The sequence below is a fragment of the Nerophis lumbriciformis genome, linkage group LG09 (assembly GCF_033978685.3).
Source record: "Nerophis lumbriciformis linkage group LG09, RoL_Nlum_v2.1, whole genome shotgun sequence".
NCBI classification, from domain to species: Eukaryota; Metazoa; Chordata; class Actinopteri; order Syngnathiformes; family Syngnathidae; genus Nerophis; species Nerophis lumbriciformis.
This window is the reverse complement of record NC_084556.2, coordinates 50,210,659-50,225,382: the sequence shown is the minus strand read 5'-3', so window position 1 is coordinate 50,225,382 and position 14,724 is coordinate 50,210,659. Positions and strand designations below refer to the sequence as shown.

At 38.0% G+C, this 14,724-nt stretch overlaps 1 protein-coding gene across 1 annotated transcript in view; it reads left to right on the top strand.

Annotated features, from left to right (window-relative positions):
- asl (argininosuccinate lyase) overlaps window positions 1–14,724 on the top strand; it is a 31,466-nt gene that overhangs the window by 13,497 nt on the left and 3,245 nt on the right. The window contains exons 6-12 of the mRNA XM_061962944.1: window positions 49–146; window positions 214–291; window positions 381–458; window positions 6,485–6,537; window positions 6,610–6,672; window positions 6,749–6,863; window positions 13,837–13,921. Of these exons, the coding sequence (XP_061818928.1) occupies window positions 49–146; window positions 214–291; window positions 381–458; window positions 6,485–6,537; window positions 6,610–6,672; window positions 6,749–6,863; window positions 13,837–13,921 (570 nt within the window). The remainder of the gene's footprint in view (window positions 1–48; window positions 147–213; window positions 292–380; window positions 459–6,484; window positions 6,538–6,609; window positions 6,673–6,748; window positions 6,864–13,836; window positions 13,922–14,724) is intronic.

The following is a 14,724-nucleotide window of genomic DNA, read 5'->3' as shown; positions in this document are numbered from 1 at the left end:
CACTTCCTGTTAGGCTCCGTCACATGTGTTTGTGCGACACCGCCTCAGGTGGTGACCGACATGCGCCTGTGGCTGCGCGACGCCATCGCCACCCTGACGGACAGCGCTCTGCAGCTCATCTCCACCATGGTGGAGCGCGCCGCCGCGTAAGGCCGCGGACACTCTCGGCCGTGCACGCCGCGTCCAGTTTAACGATGGTTTTCCCAACCCCAGGGAGATGGACGTGCTGTTTCCCGGTTACACCCACATGCAGAGAGCCCAGCCAATCAGATGGAGCCACTGGATCCTGAGGTCAGCTTCAAGTCGTCTTTTGTCTACAGCTCACTTGACGACTCACTTATTTTCTTTCCTTCCTCCCGGCGTCCTTTGGGGGTTTGAAGCCACGCAGTGGCAGTGAGGCGGGACGTGGAGCGTCTGCAGGAGATCAAGAGGAGGGTCAACGTTTTGCCTTTGGGCAGGTATACACACCATGGCTAACTTCACAACTCGGGGTGTCCCGAGCCGATATTGATCTTTTCTTGTATTTTACTGAAGTCATTTACAACAGGTAAACATGCTAGTATATAGGCTACTAGGAGCTAGCAGCTACACAACAGTTAAGCACACAATTGCACACAAGCTAGACATACAGTACAGGCCAAAAGTCTGGACACACCTTCTCATTCAATGCGTTTTCTTTATTTTCATGATTATTTACATTGTAGATTGTCACTGAAGGCATAGAAAACTATGAATGACCACATGTGGAGTTATGTACTTAACAAAAAAAGGTGAAATAACTGAAAACATGTTTTACAAACCCCGTTTCCATATGAGTTGGGAAATTGTGTTGGATGTAAATATAAACGGAATACAATGATTTCTAAATCATTTTCAACCCATATTCAGTTGAATATGCTACAAAAACAACATATTTGATGTTCAAACTGATAAACTTTTTTTTTTTTGCAAATAATCATTAACTTTAGAATTTGATGCCAGCAACACGTGACAAAGAAGTTGGGAAAGGTGGCAATAAATACTGATAAAGTTGAGGAATGCTCATCAAACACTTATTTGGAACATCCCACAGGTGAACAGGCAAATTGGGAACAGGTGGGTGCCATGATTGGGTATAAAAGTAGATTCCATGAAATGCTCAGTCATTCACAAACAAGGATGGGGCGAGGGTCACCACTTTGTCAACAAATGCGTGAGCAAATTGTTGAACAGTTTAAGAAAAACCTTTCTCAACCAGCTATTGCAAGGAATTTAGGGATTTCACCATCTACGGTCCGTAATATCATCAAAGGGTTCAGAGAATCTGGAGAAATCACTGCACATAAGCGGCTAAGCCCGTGACCTTTGATCCCTCAGGCTGTACTGCATCAACAAGCGACATCGGTGTGTAAAGGATATCACCACATGGGCTCAGGAACACTTCAGAAACCCACTGTCAGTAACTACAGTTGGTCGCTACATCTGTAAGTGCAAGTTAAAACTCTCCTATGCAAGGCGAAAACCGTTTATCAACAACACCCAGAAACACCATCGGCTTCGCTGGGCCTGAGCTCATCTAAGATGGACTGATACAAAGTGGAAAAGTGTTCTGTGGTCTGACGAGTCCATATTTCAAATTGTTTTTGGAAACTGTGGACGTCGTGCCCTCCGGACCAAAGAGGAAAAGAACCTTCCGGATTGTTATAGGCGCAAAGTGTAAAAGCCAGCATCTGTGATGGTATGGGGGTGTATTAGTGCCCAAGACATGGGTAACTTACACATCTGTGAAGGCGCCATTAATGCTGAAAGGTACATACAGGTTTTGGAGCAACATATGTTGCCATCCAAGCAACGTTACCATGGACGCCCCTGCTTATTTCAGCAAGACAATGCCAAGCCACGTGTTACATCAATGTGGCTTCATAGTAAAAGAGTGCGGGTACTAGACTGGACTGCCTGTAGTCCAGACCTGTCTCCCATTGAAAATGTGTGGCGCATTATGAAGCCTAAAATACCACAACGGAGACCCCCGGACTGTTGAACAACTTAAGCTGTACATCAAGTAAGAATTGGAAATAATTCCACGTCAGAAGTTTAAAACATGTCTCCTCAGTTCCCAAACATTTACTGAGTGTTGTTAAAAGGAAAGGTGATGTAACACAGTGGTGAACATGCCCTTTCCCAACTAATTGGCACGTGTTGCAGCCATGAAATTCTAAGTTAATTATTATTTGCAAAAAAAAATAAAGTTTATGAGTTTGAACATCAAATATCTTGTCTTTGTAGTGCATTCAATTGAATATGGGTTGAAAAGGATTGGCAAATCATTGTATTCCGTTTATTTTTACATCTAACTCAATTTCCCAACTCATATGGAAACGGGGTTTGTATATTCTAGTTTCTTCAAAATAGCCACCCTTTGCTCTCATTACTGCTTTGCAAACTCTTGTCATTCTCTCGATGAGCTTCAAGAGGTAGTCACCTGAAATGGTTTTCACTTCACAGGTGTGCCTTATCAGGCTTGACTAGTGGAAATTCTTGCTTTATCAATGGGGTTGGGACCTTCAGTTGTGTTGTGAATGAGAAGGTGTGTCCAAACTTTTGGCCTGTGCTGTATGTAATAATTAATTGAACAATATTGCAGTGTAAAACAGCACATTTGTCAATATAAACAAGTATCAAATAATTACAGTTGCATATAACCTACACATATAAAGTCTGCAAGGCAGTATTAGAAAGTGTCTAGTAACAAACGTGTCCGCATCATTCAACTAACTGCGTCATGACATATTGTGACCACTAGGTGTCGCCAAAACACAAATTACTACACTTCCACTTTAAAGACAGCATTACCTCTGTCAAAAGGGTAGTGTTTTTCATACTTAGTTTAGTTTAGTCTTTATTTGAAGGGACAATGCGCAGAAACATTAAGCTCAAAGACAGATATGTTCTGTACCAGATTATAGCTAAATAGCTCATTTCCATCTGCAGTCCCTGGCTACCTAAATTAAAGAGATACAAAAATCATGCAATAAAATTATGACAATAAAATCATACTATAGCATGTAATATTAAGAAAAGTCATAAAATGCCCTTTCATGGACACATACTTAATATACAATACAACCACACCTCATTTACATCATCACACAAAGACAATACATGCTCCTGTTCACATCTGTCATCATTTGGAACCATGATTTTAACAGACACACCTCACAATTTACAACAAAAATGCTCTCATGGATAAATAATCTGATACCTTATACTGTTTCTGGAGTAATTTCACATGATCAAACTCCTGATTCTAATATTCCACGCTACATAATTATAAAAGTATATACTGGGATGAGTGCTGACGTTGTATCGGATTAGACTTAGACAAACTTTAATGATCCACAAGGGAAATTGTTCCACACAGTAGCTCATTTACAATGATGGAAAGTGTAAGGATGGAAAGGACAATGCAGGTATAAATAGACTAAATATAGCGATATAAAATGTAACATATATACGTAATATTTACATAATATATGTGAAGTATATTATATATACTGATATATTATGTCTACATCATATATGCAATATATCAGTGTTTTTCAACCTTTTTTGAGGCAAGGCACATTTTTTTCATTTAAAAATCCGGAGGCACACCACCAGCAGAAAACGTTAAATGACACTCCACCAGGTCCTCCTCGTGCCTTATTTTGAGTTTGTTGGTGTTTTCCTGTGTGTAGTGCTTTAGTTTAGTTATTTTGGTGTTTTCCTGTAGAAGTTTCATGTCTTCCTTTTGAGCGCTATTCCCCGCACCTGCTTTGTGTTAGCAAGCAAGGCTATTGAAGTTGTTGCTATTCTTCTTTGTGTGGACATTGTTGCTTGCCATGTCATGTACGGATGTACTTTGTGGACGCCGTCTCTGCTCCACACGCTGCAAGTTTTTGCTGTCGTCCAGCATTCTGTTTCTGTTTACTTTGTAGCCAGTTCAGTTTTACTGTCGTTTTACATAGCCATCCCTATGCTTCATTGCCTTTTCCTTTCCCTTTTGTTCATTTTTGGCTTAAGCGTTGCATACCTTTTTTTACCTGCATATTGGAATCACAGTTCTTCAGCCGAGTTCTACACAGCACGGACACTAAGGAACGGCACAGTATTTGCAGATTATAATTATTGATTTGCAAAAAAATATTTTTTGGACCTATTAGGTGAAGTTGCACAATATCGCGGCACATTGGTTGAAAAATACTGCAATATATGGTGTAACACGGGTGGGAAATAAGCCATATTTCCTCTCATGGCATCTCCTAATATTACCTGCGCCGTTTCCACGTTTAATCTCGCGAGTTTAACACACGCGCTCACGTGACCCGCTGCAGCCAATCACGCTCTATAAAATCCAGCATTCCGAGATGGCTGCCAGGTGCGGTGGCTAAGCATGGGGACATATGAAGCCGCTATGTTTTAAAGTTGTCGTTTGCTTGCATATTGTAAAAACAACCGTCCAATATTTTACAACTAATTGTAAACTTATAGGTGCCGAACATCAGGGACGTGTTGCGACGAGAGAGTCTATCGATGATAAGATATTAAGCCGAGTTGGCCAGGTACCTAAGTCTTGGATGGCCAGCTTTAGATAGGCCTCGAGCCTGAGCCCAAGGATCTCCACCTCTCAACCCCTGAACTCCACCTGCTCTGGTCGGGCCGGTAGGCGGCTTATAGCCGAACCCCTTGCCTCGCACCTCATTGCTCTGCGGCCCTTTGCACTACCTCATACACACACTGCCCATAAACTGAACTCTCACTACAAACTGCCATATACACAACCCCAAACCGTGTGGCTGTATGAACTCTGAATGCGCATATGGACTGTGATCAGTCTCATATGACCTTTTTAAGAACTTTTGATACTACCTGTTAGGAATTACCTGAACCCTTGCTGTTTTTTTCTTTTGTTTTGAATGGCCATTCCTATCAATGTCTGTCCACTATTTGTTGCACTGTACATATTTAAATAACACCAGTATAATTTAAAGCATTTAATTGTGTCTGTCCTACTCTCTCCGAGTCGTAATCTAGACTTCTGATTAGCCCAAATATTGAGAACGTCTACTATAATAGCTAACGTACCTGTTACAATAACAATTAAAGCTGCAAGCAGCATTGGTCGGGCCCGCGTATTTGGCAGGTGCTAGTCCTAAGTGTCCCAATACTTTTGTCTACTTTTAGTCTGAAGTGTCCCAAGACTTTTGTCTAGTGTACCTACCTTGTCTGCATTGTGTGGGCATGTTGGTGCTTCCTGCTTTTGAGCAGCCATCTTAAAAAAACAGCAGCGCAGCAGCATCAGTGCAGCGGGTCTTTGAAGGGTCATAAAATCAAAACCGGAGCAGGTATTAAAAAGCTGTTCTATACTTTTATACACAAGGGTTCAATCTCTCTCCTGTGTTAGTTTGAAGCCTAAACGACAAACGCGCTCAGAGGAGATAGATTTTGAAGGAAGGTGACCGGTTTTTACAAAAATGTTGTTTTGAAGGGGGAATAGCAAACTTCCTGTTGCTTTTGCTGAGGGTTGTCAATTTATGAAATGTAGGTCTAAGTGAGACCTACATTGAGGATTTTGTTTCATGTCTCTCCGACCTTCCCAGTGGGAGTTACAGGCAGTTTTGTCATTTTTTTTCTTCCGAGGAGCAGTTTTTTCTCCGTTTTATTAAAAAATTGCTCTAGAGCGCAATTATTAAATTTGGGGTTAAGTTTTTTTATTAGATCGCAATTTCTGCTAGTCCTGATGTGTGTTCAGTTCGGTGAGTTTTGAAGCATGTTAAGGGGGTCAAATTATAGCTCAAAGAGGCAAAAGTGACTGTTTTTAGTACATTTTTGTCTTGAAGGGGGAATTGCCAACTTCCTGTTGATTTTTGCCCGAGGAAATTAATTAATGAAAAGTAGGGCTAAGTGAGCCCTACATAGAGGTTTTTGTTTCATGTCTCTACAACATTCGTACTGGGAGTATAAGCAGTTTTCTTTCTAGGAGGCGCTAGAGCGCAATTTTGAGTTTTGGGGTTCGGTTTTTTTTATTAAAAGACAATTTTTGCAGGTCCTGATGTGTGGGTCAAATATGGTGAGTTTTGAAGCATGTTAAGTGGGTCAAATTAGTGCTCAAAGAGGCGGCGGAATAATAATAAAACCTTAGAAAAACAATAGGTCCTTATGTCCCATTGTAAAAGGACTCCCGTTGGGATTCCTTTTACAATGGGCCATGCGGGCCCTAATTACCATGTACAATATTACAGTATATGTGACAGCTGCAGCATAAAATAGAGAGTAAATCCAGCAGAAAATAGACATTAAAAACATAGACAAAACATAAAATTAAATCAAAAACATAAATCGATACCGATTAGTATCGATATCGGCAAGACTCCAATGTCGGAGTCGTATCGGATATGAAAAAATGGTATCGGGACACCCCTACTCACAGGATATGAGCTGTGTGATGACTTCCTGTCATTTTCAGTGGCGCCATTGCCGGAACGCCATTTGACATCGACCGGGAGCTGCTCAGAAGGGGTCAGAACGTCCAAAAAATCTGATTATTGTGAGTTTTGACGAAACTGCTGACCAGGAGTGTTTCGTTGATAGAGTTGGCTTTTGATGACATCAGCTTGAACAGCATGGACGCCACCGCACAACGAGATTTTGTCGGTACGTTTACTCGAACGTCAGTCAGCTGCCTGTCAAACTTCCATTAATTGTTTGTGTGTGTGTGTGCGTGTCCCAGTGGAGTTCTTGTTCTGGGCCTCGCTGTGTTTGACTCACCTGAGTAAGATGGCTGAGGACCTTCTGCTCTACAGCACCAAAGAGTTCTCATTTGTCACGCTCTCTGACGCCTACAGGTCAGTTTGGTTTAGTCGAAGTCTCAATATGATACATCACATATTTTTGTCTTTACAACATGTTCGAAAAGGAGTGGGACGAAGCAAAGATAATTCAATCCCACACCTGACATATGTTCTTTTTCTGTTCTTCGTTTGTACAAAATGTACATCCATTCATTCTCAATACAACAGTTATCTTCATAAATAGATCAGTTATGATTCACTTAATGAGATGAAATCTTATTTTCAATAAGTTCATGATGTAAATCGTACTTTATGAACACTTGTAGCTTGAACAACCTCTTAAATTGGATCATATTAGTATGTTGTTTGTTATTGCATTCCATAATTTAATTCCACATACTGATATGCTAAAGGTTTTCAGTGTTGTGCGTGCATACAAATGTTTTAAGTTAGATTTTTCCCTAAGGTTATATTTCTGCTCTTTTCTTGAGAAGAGGTGTTGTACATTCTTGGCTAGCAGGTTATACATTTTAGCGGTTTGCAAATACACCAAATTGTTGAATTTCAGTATTTTAGATTTGTATGTTCTCTATATCCAACATAATGGATTATTCTGACCTTTTTTGTAACAGTTAGTGAATGAAGTGTACTTTTGTAGTCATTTCTGCACAATAACACATATACGGTAACAATAGCGAGCAGTAAAGAATAAAACGTGATTTTTGGTCTTAAACATATTTTGCTTTATTCATTATTGAAATATTTCTTGATACCGTATGTTGTACATTTTATTTTATCTATTACACCCAAAAATGTATTTTCTTTTAACTCTTTCAATACCTATCTGTCTATTTGTGTTTGACTTTCTCTTCTACTGTTACCGAATAGCATTATTTTAGTTTTACTGAGATATAAGGAGTCTGTTTTGTCAAACCATCTCTGAAATTTGTTCATTTCTTTTGTTATTATTTGTATTAGCTCATGTGTGTTCTTTCCTGAACAAAACAGTTTGGTGAATACATCGTCAAATATCCCAGGTCTTCTTTCGAGTGTGCACGACAATAAATACAAGTTTTAACAGATTCAAAGAAACATAATGTTGGCATACTTGCAACAATGTTGCAGTGTAAAACAGCACATTTGTCAATATAAACAATTATCAAATAATTACAGTTGCATCTTACACAAACAAAGTCTACAAGGCAGAAGCGTATTCAATCAATCAATGTTTACTTACCGGTATATATCCCTAAATCACGAGTGTCTCAAAGGGCTGCACAAGCCACAACGACATCATCGGCACAGATCCCACATCAGGGCAAGAAAAAACTCAACCCAATCGGATAACAATGAGAAACCTTGTAGGGGACCGCAGATGTGGGGACCCCCCGCCCCCGGGCGACCGGTGCAATGGACGTCGAGTGGATCTAGCATAATATTGTGAGAGTCTAGTCCATAGTGGATCTAACATAATAGTGAGAGTCCAGTCCACAGTGGATCTAACATAATATTGTGAGAGTATAGTCCATAGTGGATCTAACATAATAGTGAGAGTCCAGTCCATAGTGGATCTAACATAATATTGTGAGAGTATAGTCCATAGTGGATCTAACATAATAGTGAGAGTCCAGTCCATAGTGGATCTAACATAATAGTGAGAGTCCAGTCCACAGTGGATCTAACATAATAGTGAGAGTCCAGTCCATAGTGGATCTAACATAATAGTGAAAGTCCAGTCCATAGTGGATCTAACATAATAGTGAGAGTCCAGTCCATAGTGGATCTAACATAATATTGTGAGAGTCTAGTCCATAGTGGATCTAACATAATAGTGAGAGTCCAGTCCATAGTGGATCTAACATAATATTGTGAGAGTCTAGTCCAGGGGTCGGGAACCTTTTTTGGCTGAGAGAGCCATGAAAGCCAAATATTTTAAAATGTATTTTCGTGAGAGCCATATAATATTTTTTAACACTGAATACAACTAAATGCGTGCATTTTTAAGTACCGTAAGACCAACATTTGTAGAGTATAATAAGTCTCTTATTATTTTTAATAGCATTGTTATTCTGAAGCTAACCAATACCAACACACACACAACTGCTTTCTGTTCAGGAGAGAGCACACAGAAGATAATACAAATAATAACAGAAGAAATGAACAAATTAAAAAGATGGTTTGACAAAAACAGACTATCTTTGAATCTCAGTAAAACTAAAATAATGCTATTTGGTAACAGTAGAAAAGAGCATCATACACAAATACAAATAGACGGCGTAGACATAGAAAGGGTAAAAGAAACTAGATTTTTGGGAGTATTAATAGATGATCAAATGAACTGGAAATCTCATATACAAAACATACAACTTAAGGTGGCAAAAAACATTTCAATAATGAATAAAGCAAAATATGTCCTGGGCCAAAAATCACTACATATTCTCTACTGCTCGCTAGTGTTACCATATCTGAGTTATTGTGCAGAAATATGGGGAAATAACTACAAATGTGCGCTACATTTGCTAACCGTGTTACAAAAAAGATCAGTTAGAATAATACATAATGTTGGATATAGAGAACACACAAACCTTTTATTTATTAAGTCAGAAATATTAAAGTTCGGTGATTTGGTAAAATTGCAAACAGCTAAAATGATGTACAAAGCAAACTATAACCTGCTACCAAAGAATGTACAACAATTCTTCTCAACTAAAGAGGAGAAATATAACCTTAGAGGAAAAAATAATTTAAAACATTTATATGCACGTACAACACTTAAAACCTTTAGCATATCAGTATATGGAATTAAATTATGGAATGGATTAAGTAAAGAAGTTAAAAATTGTACTTATATGATCCAGTTTAAGAGGTTGTTCAAAATAATAGTGCTTACAGAGTACAAAAAAGAAGAATTATGAGAAATACTTTCAACCTTATTGAAAATAAGATATTCTTCATCTCAGTATGTTAATAATGACTGAATTAATTAATTAATTACATATTACAAAACTGTTGTATACTAATTCATAGATGTTATTTTATTATATAAAAAGGTCAGTAAATGATTCTATATATTTGTAAACGCTTTGAAGTGGGAAAGGGGTAGGATTAAACAAGCTTTTCTTCTTCCTACTCCTTTCCGGGCATGATGTAAAGTGAAATGATATGAAATTGTGTGATGTATTATGATGTAAGTGTGTTCATGTTCGAAATAAACTAAAAAAAAAAAAAATTTTTTAAATTAAATAAATAGAATACTTCTTACCATTAATGCGACTTCTTGAACAGGTGCGGTAGTAAACGGATGGATAGATTAAAATGCATGAGAATGTTTTATATTTTGAACGTTATTTTTAACACTGTGATTACCAGCGGAATTATTCATTACTTATCGTGTTAAGCAGTGTCAGCTAAGATTTATCTGAGAGCCAGATGCAGTCATCAAAAGAGCCACATCTGGCTCTAGAGCCATAGGTTCCCTACCCCTGGTCTAGTCCATAGTGAGTCCAGTCCATAGTGGGGCCAGCAGGAGACCATCCCGAGCGGAGACAGGTCAGCAGCGCAGACGTCCCCAACCGATGCACAGAAAGTATCTAGTAACAAGCGTGTCAGCATCATTTATCTTATTGCATGAATTTAATAATTTTTTGTGGCCACTAGGTGTCGCTAGGGATGGGCACCGAATTTGGTACTTTTTTGGCGCCGACCAAATCCCGCCGGTCCTACTGGGCATTGATTTATATCCCCGGAACTTGGTTGCGCGTGTTGTTACGTCAAGTTCCAACTAGGTATGTATTGATAAATGGTATTAATGATAACCACAGTAAAACTCCAGACGGTTAGTATTAACGTTTTAAATTAAAATTATCCATTAAAACTGTGATCGATAACTGCACTTTGATAAACTCACAGACTGACTGGCGGTAGGTCGCTATCTTAAATGCTAACATGAAAACAAGAGACCTTAACGTCTTTTCCCCATTAAGAAAAGTCATACCCCGATCTAAACTTATACAAACACATTGCTGTTTAAACTAAGATAATTAATGTTGCACATTTAACTTACAAGCTGTGCTCTGTTTGAACAAAATGATTGATTGATTGATTGAGACTTTTATTAGTAGATTGCACAGTACAGTACATATTCCGTACAATTGACCACTAAATGGTAACACTCGAATAAGTTTTTCAACTTGTTTAAGTCGGTCGGGGTCCATGTTAATCAATTCATGGTAATGATCCGAGAAATACAAGTTTTAGGACTGCTGAAAAGAGTAGGACAACCAAATAGTAGAATTCCCACCAGAAATAATACATAATAACTTTTATTTGCAACGCACTTTTCATTTAAATAAATCTTAAAGTGCTAAAGTATAAAGCAATATTTCAAACAATAAAATCTTTGCCATTAAAACAGATAAAATATTAATACTAAAACACTATCAGTGAAGCACAAGAAACACAAAACATGCAAAATATTTTTTTTATTTTAGATATTTAACAACAAAAAAAACATTCAACAATATTGTGTTTATAATACCAGTGATAATTTGTGTCACAATAACCGCGATATAAGATTTTCATATTGTTACACTCCTAACTCTTAACACTTGGTCATCACTCCAGCAGCACTGAGAGCCGACAGAGTCAAACTACCTCTAGGTACCGTAATGTTGCAATTTTCAATGCCAACAAAGTAATTAACTCAGAAATGTAATAATAAAACAAAATATACCGACTGGACAACAGTTATCAATATCTTTTTTAAATGTTCCAGTAAAAAAAAAAGGATGTTATTATTAAAAACAATTGTTATTTATTAACTCACACAAAAGTACCGAAAATTGGTAGCGTATCGATTCCCATGCATGTGCCGGGAAATGGTACTGTATCAGTTCAAATGGGAAAGGTACCCATCCCTCGGTGTCAAACAAATAAAGTATTACCCCTCCACTTCAATCTAAAGACAGCATAAGTCCATTCCAGACGGTCGTTAATAAATAGGTTAGTGTCGTACATAGCGGAAGTGGTTGCAATTAGCCATTAAAAAGGAGAGAAGTAGAAAAAGAAGCGGGTAAATGTTGTTTCCAGTACGTGTGCAATGACAGTAATGGATTTGGTACAGTCCACCCTAAGGAATTAAGTATACTTATTTAAGTGTACTGAAGGAAGTATTCCATTTGAGTAGGAATCCTGTAGATTTATGTACTGAGAATGTGAGCTTGTGTATACTATGTACATGTTAGACATGTTGTGTTAGTGTTTAGCACACACTTTTGTTGGTCTTCTCGCCTGGTCTTTGTTGTGGAACGATTAGTTTGGGTGTTTCAGTCACTTCACGCCTGAAGGGGAAGCAAACAAGAGACTTCTTTCCTGGACTAGTGGATCCTCTCATGACATCACATTCAGCAAGATGTGTGTGGCCTGCAACTTATTTGAAAATACGGCGCCGTTTGAAAGCAATACCAACTACAACTTCATTTACTTTTATCCAGTATTAAATGTATTTGTCTTTTTACTACAATACAATAGCCATCAAAATCTTCATTTCCTCCAAGCATCCTCCATGTAGACCTTGTCCATGGAGAGAAAAACTGTATTAATTGTGGCATACTTGCCAACCTTGAGAACTCCGATTTCGGGAGGTGGGGGGTGGGGGGCGTGGTCGGGGGGCATGGTTAAGATATATATATATAAGAAATACTTGACTTTCAGTGAATTCTAGCTATATATAATATATATATATTTTTTATTATATATATATATATATATATATATATATATATATATAAAAGAAATACTTGAATTTCAGTGTTCATTTATTTACACATATACACACACACATAACACTCATCTACTCATTGTTGAGTTAAGGGTTGAATTGTCCATCCTTGTTCTATTCTCTGTCACTATTTCAGAACACACAAATTATACAAATATACATTATAAAATCAATAAGAAAACGGGAGCTCTAATTTGGGAGTCTGAATTAGGATCAGAAGTTCCTATATAAACATTGCGCACTCACGTCGCCTTTTTGTATTGATTACTGCAGCTGTGCACTGGATTCATTCACAAATACAAACTACAACTCACAAACACTTTAGAGTTTGGCTCCACCATCAGAATGTGTACTTAAACTTATAAAGATCACATGGATATTATTCAGTGAGTTGATTCACCAAAACTAACCTGTTATACAGGAGGAAAAAGCACACAGGACGTTTCAATTGTTCACAGACTGGTCGCTCTCATCAGAATGACAAGACACTTCCGGTCTGCAGGTGATAGCATTCAATTGGGAAGAAACGCCCTATTGCCCCCTACTGACCAATGTGAATACTGATAAATGTGTAATGACGGCTCCAAAAACGAATTCAAACCACAAAATAAAATAAATAAATCAACACAAAAATGTGACACATTATGGGTGGGTCACATATGCATGTACAGTAGATGGCAGTATTGTCCTGTTTAAAAGTGTCACAACATTGCTGTTTACGGCAGACGAACTGCTTTACGGTAGACGAAAACTTGACTGCTGTTGTTGTGTGTTGTTACCGCGCTGGGAGGACGTTAATGAAATTGCCTAACAATAAACCCACATAAGAAACCAAGAACTCGCCCTCGATCATTAGCTGTTTATATTGTGGGAAAGCGAACGTGTGAACAAGCTGTCAACACGTCACTCAGGTCCGCATGGAGCTGGAGGGGGCGTGGCCTCCAGCTCCGCCTGAATTTCGGGAGATTTTCGGGAGAAAATGTGTCCCGGGAGGTTTTCGGGAGAGGCGCTGAATTTCGGGAGTCTCCCGGAAAATCCGGGAGGGTTGGCAAGTATGAATTGTGGATATGTAATATCCAGCAACACCTCTCAAGTCTAGGGTTTGTTTAAGAAGTTAAAATGTGAAGAATAACTAAATGAGCCAAAACTTTTCAATTTTCTATACAATATTTGACCCTGCTGTAAGGACTTCTTGTCATGACTAAACACATGTTTGAACATGGTCTAAGTCTGTGCTCTCACGTGCAGCACAGGCAGCAGTTTGATGCCCCAGAAGAAGAACGCTGACAGTCTGGAGCTGATCAGGAGCAAAGCAGGTCGAGTCTTTGGCAGAGTAAGACCTCTTGTTTTTCATTTTACAATCATTTGTTCAGAATTGATCCATTTATTAGATCATTTACCGTTGTTCAACGGTGTTTATCTTGTTTAACGGTGTTTACATAAACCATGTTCAACGGTGTTTGTATTGTTTGACGGTGTTTTTGTTTGGTGTTGTCTAAAGTTGTTGAATGGTGTTCAACTGTGTTTAAATACTTTAACGGTGTTTACATTGTTTACCTTTGTTCAGATTTTTTATCTGTCTTTATATTGTTTAATGGTGTTTACATTGTTTAACTGTGTTCAATGGGGTTTATATTGTTTAACTGTGTTCAACAGTGTTTACATTGTTTTAATGGTGTTTTCATTGTTTAGCGTTGTCTAAAGTTGTTGAATTGTGTTCAACTGTGTTTATATACTTTAACGGTGTTTACATTGTTTACCTTCGTTCAGATTTTTTATCTGTCTTTACATTGTTTAATGAGGTTCAGTGGTGTTTACATTGTTTAACTGTGTTCAGTGGTGTTTATATTGTTTAACTGTTCAGTGGTGTTTATATTGTTTAGGTGTGTTCAATGGTGTTGTTTAACTGTGTTCAACTGTGTTTATATTGTTTAACAATGTTTTACGGCCTTTACATTGTTTAACTGTGTTCAACTGTGTTATATAGTTTAACAGTGTTTACATTGTTTACCCTTTGTTCAGATTTTTTATCTGTCTTTACATTGTTTAATGATGTTGAATGATGTTTACATTGTTCAACTGTGTTATATAGTTTAGCGGTGTTTACATTGTTTACCCTTTGTTCAGATTTTTTAT